Raw genomic sequence first — 11,046 nt, forward strand, 5'->3', positions numbered from 1 at the left:
TGTGTGCAGAGCACTGTACTAAGCACTTGGGAAGTACAAGTTGGCAACATATAGAGACGGTCCCTACCCAACAGTGGGCTCACATCCAAACCGCTACCTTGCTGGTTTAATCTCTCATCCTGTCCCGACTAGATTACTGCATCAGCCTGCTCTGTGATCTCCCATCCTCCTGTCTTTCCCCGCTTCAGTCTATACCTCACTGTTCTGCCTGGATGATCTTTGTAAAGAAACGCTCTGAGCATGTCACTCCCCTCCACAAAAATCACCAGTGGTTGCCTGTCAACCTACGAATCAAGCAAAAACTCCTCACGCTCGGCGTCAAGGCTGTCCATCCCCTGGCCCCCTCCTACCTCACCTCCCTTCTCTCCTTCTCCAACCCAGCCCGCACCCTCCGCTCCTCCGCCGCTAATCTCCTCACCGTACCTCGTTCTCGCCTGTCCCGCCATCGAGCCCCGGCCCACGTCATCCCCCGGGCCTGGAATGCCCTCCCTCCCTCCACACATGCACCACGCTAGCTCTCTTCCTCCCTTCAAAGCCCTACTGAGAGCTCCCCTCCTCCAGGAGGCCTTCCCACACTGAGCCCCCTTTTTCCTTTCCTCCTCCCCATCCCCCCCACGCTGTACCTCCTTCCCCTCCCCACAGCACTTGTATATATTTGTACAGATTTATTACTCTATTTTACTTGTACGTATTTACTACTCTAGTAAATAGTACTCTAGTAATACTCTAGTAAATTAGTAAATAGTATTTACTAATGCTATTTTATTAATGATGGGCATACAGCTATAATTCTGTTTATTCTGACGGTTTTGACACCTGTCTACTGGTTTTGTTCTCTGTCTCTCCCTTCTAGACAGTAAGCCCGTTCATTCATTCAATCGTATTTATTGAGCGCTTACTGTGTGCAGAGCACTGGACTAAGCACTTGAGAAGTCCAAGTTGGCAACAAATAGAGACGGTCCCTACCCAACAGTGGGCTCACAGTCTAGAAGGGGGAGACAGACAACAAAACGTATTAACAAAATAAAATAGAATAAATATGTACAAATAAAATAAATAAATAGAGTAATAAATACGTACAAACATATATACATATATACAGGTGCTGTGGGGAGGGGAAGGAGGTAAGGCCGGGGGGGATGGGGAGGAGGGGGAGAGGAAACGGGAGAGCCCGTTGTTGGGTAGGGACCGTCTCTACATGTTGCCGACTTGTACTTCCCAAGCGCTTAGTACAGTGCCCTGCACACAGTAAGCGCTCAATAAATACGATTGAATGAGTGAATGAAAGGGAAGCGTCTGCTAATTCCATTGTATTCTCCCAAGCACTTAGTACAGAATCCTTATTGACCACTATCACCTGTTTAGATGAAACTTCCATTTCACAAGTAAGGAATGAAGACTACCTTGAAGAGAGAAAATAAACTAATCAAGTCGAAAATTGTATAAAGAGGAGGATCACCTACCCCTTACACTTGAGTATTTTATTCCTAGCCTCAGCACAATTGTACATATTTGTACTAATCTTTTATTGTATTTATATAGTCTATTCATTCAATTAATTGTTCACGGCTTTCATCCTGATGTTTTTGCGCCGCTTCCTGCTTTATCCTTGTTTTTCTTGGAGATGAGGGATACACCAGGGAGGGCTTCCCGGAGGAGTTTTGATTTTGGAAGAGGGAGAGAGAAGGTCATTGATTTTGAAGAGAGCAGATTCAGTGGAGTGGAGGGGGCAGAAGCGAGATTTCAGGGGTGTCGAGGAAGAAGAGACAGTGGGAATAAACCACTCAGTCAAAGAGTTTGACCAGGAATGGTAGGAGCTTTATGTCTTGCCATTAAATTGTAAGCTCCATGAGGGCAGAGAAGGACTGTCTTGCTACTGTGAACTCTCCTAATCATTTAGTACAGCCCCTAGCATATAGTTGGTGCTCCAGAAATACCCATTCATGGATTAGAAAGCAGGGGTAGAATGAGAGCTACTTTAAGCGTGGACTCACTTTTGAAAAGAAACAAACAACGTACTGATAGCTCTCCCTAGCCCACCACACTTAATAACGCATAATAACATAAATATATAACTGTGGGATTTGTCCAGCGCTTACTCTGTGCCAGGCACTGTACTGATCGCTAGAGTAGATACAAGCTAATCAAATTGAACACAGTCCATGCTCCACAGTCATAATCCCCATCTTACAGATGAGGGAACTGAAGCACAGAGAACTGATGCGACTTGCCCAAGGTCACACAGCAGACAGTGGCGGAGCTGGGATTAGAACCCCAGCCCTTGCTCTATCCACTAATAATAATAATAATGGCATTTATTAAGTGCTTACTATGTGCAAAGCACTGTTCTAAGTGCTGGGGAGGTTACAATGTGATCAGGTTTCCAACTTGTACTTCCCAAGTGCTTAGTACAGTGCTCTGCACACAGTAAGCGCTCATTAAATACGATTGAATGAATGAATCAGGTTGTCCCACGGGGGGCTCACAGTCTTAAGCCCCATTTTGCAGATGAGGAAACTGTGACTCGCCCAATTGGTGGAGCCGGGATTTGAACCCACGACCTCGGACTCCAAAGCCCGGGCGCTCTCCACTGAGCCACGCTGCTTCTCACTAGACCACACTGCCTCTCTGCATGTTTATATATATACGCATCCTGTTCATTTTGTAGGTTAGTGAGTTACAGCTAGAGAAAGTTTTTAAGGGACTCCTTAAAATACTTGAACAGCCTGAATGAGGGCAATGGGTTTATAACTCCCAATTCTCCCCAGGGACTCACCTACTGTAAGGTCACTGAGGGCAGAGAAGGGGGTGAGTTTGTCGTTCTAGCGTACTCTCCCAAGCGCTCAGTAAGGTGCTCCGCACACAGTAAGAGTTCGATAAATACGTCTGAGGGACGGACCGACTGAGCGGTAACCCGGGCCGGTCCCCGTCTCTCCGTCTGTCGCCTCAGACTCCCCGTGAAGTGGCCCAGCAGGCCGTGGATGCGGACGTCCACGCCGTCGGGGTGAGCACACTAGCCGCCGGTCACAAGACCCTCGTCCCCGAACTCGTCAAGGAGCTGGGCGCCCTGGGCCGGCCGGACATCCTGGTTATGTGTGGAGGCGTCATCCCTCCTCAGGTAGGGTCGGTCAGCCTCCCCTCGAACCCCCCAGCTAGATGCGGAGGGCAGCTCAGGGTGATCAATCAATCAATCATATTTATTGAGTGCTTCCTGGGTGCCCGTCATCCCCCGGGCCTGGAATGCCCTCCCTCTGCCCATCCGCCAAGCTAGCTCTCTTCCTCCCTTCAAGGCCCTGCTGAGAGCTCACCTCCTCCAGGAGGCCTTCCCAGACTGAGCCCCTTCTTTCCTCTCCCCCTCGTCCCCCTCTCCATCCCCCCGTCTTACCTCCTTCCCTTCCCCACAGCACCTGTATATATGTATATATGGTTGTACATATTTATTACTCTATTTATTTATTTATTTATTTTACTTGTACATTTCTATCCTACTTATTTTATTTTGTTGGTATGTTTGGTTCTGTTCTCTGTCTCCCCCTTTTAGACTGTGAGCCCACTGTTGGGTAGGGACTGTCTCTATGTGATGCCAATTTGTACTTCCCAAGCGCTTAGTACAGTGCTCTGCACATAGTAAGCGCTCAATACGATTGATTGATTGATTGATTGCAGAGCACTGTACTAAGCATTTGGGAAGTCCAAGTTGGCAACATATAGAGACAGCCCCTACCAACAGTGGGCTCACAGTCTAAAAGGCTGATGACGGGATTCTGCTGTTCAGCACACGCTGTTACTGGAAGCCGGTCGGTTGGAGAGAAAACGCTGCCAACTTTCAAGTCCGGGTGTGGTTTTCTAGTCATTCATTCATTCAGTCGTATTTATTGAGCGCTTACTGTGTGCAGAGCACTGTACCGAGCGCTTGGGAAGTACAAGGTGGCAGCATCTAGAGACGGCCCCTACCCAACAAGGGGCTCACAGTCTAGAAGGGGGAGGCAGACAACGAAACAAAACATGTGGTCGGGTGTCAAGTCATCAGAATTCATAGACGTAAAGCTAGATGCACATCATTGACAAAATAAATAGAATAGGAAATATGTACAAGTAAAATAGAGTAAAGCTAAATGCACATCATTAACAAAATGAATAGTAAATATGTACACTGTACTAAGCGCTTGGAAAGTACAAGTTGGCAACATCTAGAGATGGTCCCTACCCAACAGCAGGCTCGCAGTCTAGAAGGGGGAGACAGACAACAAAACAAAACACGTGGACAGGTGTCAAGTCATCTGAATAAACAGAAGTAAAGCTAAATGCACATCATTAACAAAATAAATAGAATAGTAAATATGTACACTGGACTAAGCGCTTGGGAAGTCCAAGTTGGCAACATCTAGAGACGGTCCCTACCCAACAGCGGGCTCGCAGGCTAGAAGGGGGAGACAGACAACAAAACAAAACATGTGGACAGGTGTCAAGTCATCTGAATAAATAGAAGTAAAGCTAAATGCGCATCATTAACAAAATAAATAGAATAGTAAATATGTACACTGGACTAAGCACTTGGGAAGTCCAAGTTGGCAACATCTAGAGACGGTCCCTACCCAACAGCAGGCTCGCAGGCTTGAAGGGGGAGACAGACATCAAAACAAAACATATTAACAAAATAAAATAAATAGAATGACCATGTACAAATAAAATAAATAGAGTAATAAATATGTACAAAAATAGACTGTGAGCCCAGTGTTGGGTAGGGACTGTCTCTATATGTTGCCAACTTGTACTTCCCAAGTGCTTAGTACAGTGCTCTGCACACAGTAAGCGCTGAATAAATACGATTGATTGATATATATACATATATACAGGTAATATATGGCATACGTCAAGCATTTACTATGTGCCAGTTGTTGGGTAGGGATTGTCTCTATCTGCTGCCGAATTGTACTTTCCAATTGTACTCTGCACACAGTAAGCGCTCAATAAATACGATTGAATGAATGAATGAATACGATTGAGTGAATGAATGAATGTGCCAAGCACTGTCCAGTACAGTCTCTGTAGACTGTAAGGTCATTGTGTAGACTGTAGAGAAGCAGCGTGGCTCAGTGGAAAGAGCCCGGGCTTGGCAGTCAGAGGTTCTGGGTTCTAATCCTGGCTCTGCCATTTGTCAGCTGTGTGACTTTGGGCAAGTCACTTCACTTCTCTGTGCCTTAGTTACCTCATCTGGAAAATGGGGATTAAGACTGTGAGACCCATGTGGGACAACCTAATTACCTTGTATCCCCTCCCCCCCCAGCGCTTAGAACAGTGCTTTGCACATAGTAAGCGCTTAACAAATGCCATTATTATTATTATTATTGTGGGCAGGGGATGTGTCCGTTGTATTTTACTTTCCCAAACGCATAGTACGATGCTCTGCACACAGTAAGCACTCAATAAATACAACTGATTGATTCCTTCCACCCCCAGGTTCAGAGGTGTGTTGGGAAGAACAAGGTGCTTTTTTCCCCCCTCACTCATTTCCGCATCATTTCCATTTTAGCGGCAGACACTGCCCAGGGATGGGAAAGTCAAATGCAACATATCATCCTCTGGTTTTCTGATCAGATGTTGAGTCTAGGACAGCTCCAAAAGGGCAAACTGCTGAAAGGACCGGAAGAGACGCAAACTGCAACACAAAATTGCCAACTGGCAAAGCTGTCTTCGGAATCACGAAGCACTCTTATCTTTGCTCCCCAAACAGACATCTCATAGCTCACTTTTTAAAACAAAATGATGCACAATCAACCAATCAATCAGTGGTACTTGAGTGCTTATTCCATGCAGAGGACTCTGCATCAGTAAGTACAGTCTGGCAAGATCATCAGGTTGGCCATAGACCGTGTCGCACATGGGGCTCACAGCTTAAATCCTCATTTTTCAGTTTAGGTAACTGAGGCACAGAGAAGTGAAGTGGTTTGCCCAGGATCACACAGCAGATATGTGGCGGAGCTGGGATTAAAACCCAGGTCCTCTGATTCCCAGGCCCATTATCTTTCCACTAGGCCTCACTGCTTCTCCATATAGGCTTGCCTACATATCTGGGGAGGGTGTGACTGTCATTTCCCATTCAACTTGGTTTTATGACATTAATTCCCCAAGCTAACTGTTGACATTTTTCGGTTCAGAATAATACCTTAGACGGTAAAACCACGATGACAAGCATCACATTTTAGACTGTGAGCCCACTGTTGGGTAGGGACTGTCTCTATATGTTGCCAATTTGTACTTCCCAAGCGCTTAGTACAGTGCTCTGCACACAGTAAGCGCTCAATAAATACGATTGATGATGATGATTTTCAAAAGCATTCCGTTTTCTTTCCGAACAGGACTATGAATTCCTGTTTGATGCCGGGGTTTCCAATGTGTTTGGTCCGGGGACTCGGATCCCAAGAGCTGCCGTTCAGGTTCTTGAAGATATTGAGAAATGCTTGGAAAAGAAGCAGCAAGCTATGTAACGTCTACCTTTTTCATTCTATTCCTTTGTTTTGCCCAATGAGCTCTGTTGGCAGTATCCTCAGAAATTTAGCAACAGATAACATGACGGGTGCTTTCAGAGAACACCTTATTTTTGAGTGATTTTTCTTCATGCGCATACCTATAGAAAATGGCACTTTAAAGATTAAAAAAAAAAAATCGATGGGAGCTAAGTAAAACTGGCTAGGCCAGAGTGTTTCCAAAAATCTCAGAAAAATAAAAATCATTTCAAAAAATCATTCTGATGTTTTGGACTTCTCTTCTCCTTTATGTGTGTAGGGAGAATATTTACATTCTGTGCAAAAGGAAGTTTAACTGACCTGCATGATTCATCTTTACGTATTCAGTGAACTGAGCTCCTTGGAAGAAATGCTGTTTCTGTTCTCTGCATTGATCAGACCCTTATTTAGTTTGTCAAATCTTGATCAACACTTAAAAAGTTGTGGAGAAGCCAGAGAGGCCTCATAAAAGAGGAATAATAATAAAAATGGCTATAATATTAATTTTTCAGAGCTTACTGTGTGTCAAAGAAGCAGCGTGGCTCAGTGGAAAGAGCCCGGGCTTTGGAGTCAGAGGTCATGGGTTCAAATCCCGGCTCCGCCAACTGTCAGCTGTGTGACTTTGGGCAAGTCACTTCAATTCTCTGTGCCTCAGTTCCCTCATCTGTAAAATGGGGATTAAGACTGTGAGCCCCCCGTGGGACAACCTGATCACCATGTAACCTCCCCAGCACTTAGAATGGTGCTTTGCACATAGTAAGTGCTTAATAAATGCTATCATTAATTAAATAGCATTCTGTCTCCCCCTTTTAGACTGTGAGCCCACTGTTGGGTAGGGACTGTCTCTATATGTTGCCAATTTGTACTTCCCAAGCGCTTAGTACAGTGCTCTGCACATAGTAAGCGCTCAATAAATACGATTGATGATGATGATGATGAAGAAATGAAAGCACTGGGATAGGTCAATTTAGGATAATCAGACCGGACTCTGAATCTCAGAGGGCGGGAGAGCAAGAATCTTATCCCCATTTTACAGGAGGAAACTGAGGCCAAGAGAGGTTAAGTGACTTGCCCAGGTTACACCGTGTGAAGCATAGTGAGAAAGTTGCTTTTCAGGCACCATTCCATGGAAGCAATTGTCCAGATTATTGCCTGGAATAGGGAGAATTTGAAAGAAGGACAAAGGGAAGAAGAGAAGCGAGCATACTCATGCTCCTAGATATAAAGGGGAAAGAAGAACTGAATTTCACAGAGGGAACAGCCACAAAGCTGTGAACAGATGAAACAACCGTTGCTTCTTTTCCACAGACTTTTTTTTAATCTTCATTGTTCTCATCTGTATATCTATATCTCATCTACATATCTATTCTATTTATTTTATTTGTTAGTATGTTTGGTTTTGTTCTCTGTCTCCCCCTTTTAGACTGTGAGCCCACTGTTGGGTAGGGAATGTCTCTAGATGTTGCCAATTTGTACTTCCCAAGCGCTTAGTACAGTGCTCTGCACATAGTAAGCGCTCAATAAATACGATTGATGATGATGATGATCTGTAGGCTGTAAGCTCCTTGTGGACAGGAATCGCGTGTACCGACTCTTATGTCGTGCTTTCCCAAGCGCTTAGTACAGTGCTCTGCATGCACACTGTTGATTGTTTGACCATCTGATATTTGAGGATCCTGAGGGGACATGGCTGACTCAAGATGGTCAGGGAAATGGGGAAACCATTATGAGGAGAGAGAGAAAGAGGTAGGACTCTTCAGTCTATAAAGATGCAAACTGATAGGGGATACGGTGGAAGTCTTTAAAATAATAAAAATATGAACAAGGCAAACATGGAATTGTGCACCATATCCCCCCAAACCAGGATGTGGCACCTGCTAATATTACTCTATTTATTTATTACTCTATTTATTATTACTCTATTTTACTTGTACATATCTACTCTATTTTGTTTTGTTTTGTTCTCTGTCTCCCCGTTCTAGACTGTGAGCCCACTGTTGGGTAGGGACCGTCTCTATATGTTGCCAACTTGGACTTCCCAAGCGCTTAGTACAGTGCTCTGCACACAGTAAACGCTCAATAAATACGACATTGATTGATTGATTGATTGAACCCTTGAGATTCAACCGAGATGAGGGAAAAACAGGTTTTACCCGGTGGGCAGTAGATATGGAAATTGTTGCCACTGGAAGTTACACAGAGAGAAAACATCAGGAGGTTCCAAAGGAGTTTGGAGCGATCCTTAGACAAGTGATCCGTGATGGATTACTTTAGGAAAAGCCGGAGGTGTCGGATAATAGATTCCTAACGATTAGGATAGATGAAACAACATTGAATCACCGTCCAAAACTCCCTTCATCCACTCAACCGACTTGCTTAACCTCCATCTGGGCCCGTAGAGAAGCGACGTGGCCTAGTGGAAAGAGAAGTGATCCGTGATGGATTACTTTAGGAAAAGCTGGAGATGTCGGAAAACAGATTCCTAAAGATTAGGATAGATGAAACAACATTGAATCACCATCCCAAACTCCCTTCATCCACTCAACCGACTCGCTTTACCCCCATTTGGGCCAGTAGAGAAGTGGTGTGGCCTAGTGGAAAGAGAAGTGATCTGTGATGGATTACTTTAGGAAAAGCTGGAGGTGTCGGATAATAGATTCCTAAAGATTAGGATAGATGCAACAACATTGAATCACCGTCCAAAACTCCCTTCATCCACTCAACCAACTCGCTTTACCTCCATTTGGGCCCGTAGAGAAGCGGCGTGGCCTAGTGGAAAGAGCACGGGCTTTGGAGGCGAAAGCTCAGATAAAAGAACTTTAAACTCTCTTGATACCCGAACCCCTTGTCAATTCTAGTAAAGCCATAAAAACAGTGGACCTCCTGAAGATAAACTCGAAAATCATTTTTTCTTTATGCTACTCTTTACCATCTTCAACTTATTCCCCCCAGTGTAGACAGCACCACCTTCCTTCCTGTCTCACAATATTTACTGTTCTATTTACTTTGTTAATGATGTGCATCTAGCTTTAATTCTATTTGTTCTGATGACTTTGACACCCATCTACATGTTTTATTTTGTTGTCTGCCTCCCCCTTCTAAACTGTGAGCCCGTTGTTGGGTAGGGACCGTCTCTAGATGTTGCCAACTTGGACTTCCCAAGCGCTTAGTACAGTACACTTGAGAGAGTACAATATATCAGACACATTTTCTGCCCACAACGAGCCTACAGCTTTTCTCCTCTAGACTGTGAGCCCGTTGTTGGGTAGGGACCGTCTCTATATGTTGCCAACTTGGACTTCCCAAGCGCCTAGTATAGTGCTCTGCCCACAGTAAGCACTCAATAAATACGACAATGAATGAATGAACCTACTTATATAAACCCCTTGGGAAAATGAAAGGCAACACAAACAGGAAACTGACTTTTGTTATCAGGCCGTCTCCAAACTGTCATTAGCAGATGTTTAGTACAGTGCCTGACACATAGTAAGCGCTAAACAAATACCAAGGTGGGGGAAAAAGGGGGAAGGAATAGGATCTGCCTCCCCCATTTTACTCCACAGTCTGCATTTCCCGCCCCCAGGTCGTTCTGAACATAGGCACTGCTTCCGAGCCTTGGCTCAGTGGAAAGAGCCCGGGTTTTGGAGTCAGAGGTCATGGGTTCAAATCCCGGCTCCACCAATTGTTAGCTGTGTGACTTTGGGCAAATCACTTCACTTCTCTGTGCCTCAGTTACCTCATCTGGAAAATGGGGATGAAAACTGTGAGTCCCCCGTGGGACAACTTCATCACTTTGTAACCTCCCCAGCACTTAGAACAGGGCTTTGCACATAGTAAGCCCTTAATAAATGCCATTATTATTATTATTATTATTAACTCAGCAGCGGAAGGAGCAGCAGATGGAGGCTGAGTGCTTAGAATCAAAATCTCAGACATAAAAGTGCACCATGCTACATTTGTTCTGGACAGGGCACAAAAAGCAGCATGGCTCAGTGGAAAGGGCCCGGGCTTTGGAGTCAGAGATCATGGGTTCAAATTCCGGCTCTGCTCGTTGTCATCTCTGTGACTTTGGGCAAGTCACTTCACTTCCCTGTGCCTCAGTTACCTCATCTGTAAAATGGGGATGAAGACTGTGAGCCCCATGTGGGACAACCTGATCACCTTGTAACCTCCTCAGCGCTTAGAACATTGCTTTGCACATAGTAAGCTCTTAAGTGCCATTATTGTTATTATTATTATTATTATTATTATCTGTGCCTCAGTGACCTCATCTGTAAAATGGGGATGAAGACTGTGAGCCCCCCGTGGGACAACCTGATCACCTCGTAACCTCCCCAGTGCTTAGAACAGTGCTTTGCACATAGTAAGCGCTTAATAAATGCCATCATTATTATTATTATTATTATTACTATAACAGTTCCTTGCACAGAATAAGCGCTTAACTTATTAATTTAAGATTGTGATCCCCCCGCGGGACAACCTGATCACCTTGTAACCTCCCGAGCGCTTAGAACAGTGCTTTGCACGTAGTGAGTGCTTA

At 44.8% G+C, this 11,046-nt stretch overlaps 1 protein-coding gene across 2 annotated transcripts in view; it reads left to right on the forward strand.

Annotated features, from left to right (window-relative positions):
* MMUT (methylmalonyl-CoA mutase) overlaps positions 1-6,746 on the forward strand; it is a 29,933-nt gene extending 23,187 nt beyond the window's left edge. For both annotated transcript variants that reach the window (XM_038751701.1, XM_038751702.1), the window contains exons 12-13: positions 2,951-3,118; positions 6,360-6,746. In XM_038751701.1, coding sequence (XP_038607629.1) covers positions 2,951-3,118; positions 6,360-6,488 — 297 coding nt within the window. In that variant the 3' untranslated portion in view covers positions 6,489-6,746. The remainder of the gene's footprint in view (positions 1-2,950; positions 3,119-6,359) is intronic.
* Positions 6,747-11,046: the final 4,300 nt, after the last annotated feature.

The sequence above is a fragment of the Tachyglossus aculeatus genome, chromosome 9 (genome assembly GCF_015852505.1).
Source record: "Tachyglossus aculeatus isolate mTacAcu1 chromosome 9, mTacAcu1.pri, whole genome shotgun sequence".
NCBI lineage: Eukaryota > Metazoa > Chordata > Mammalia > Monotremata > Tachyglossidae > Tachyglossus > Tachyglossus aculeatus.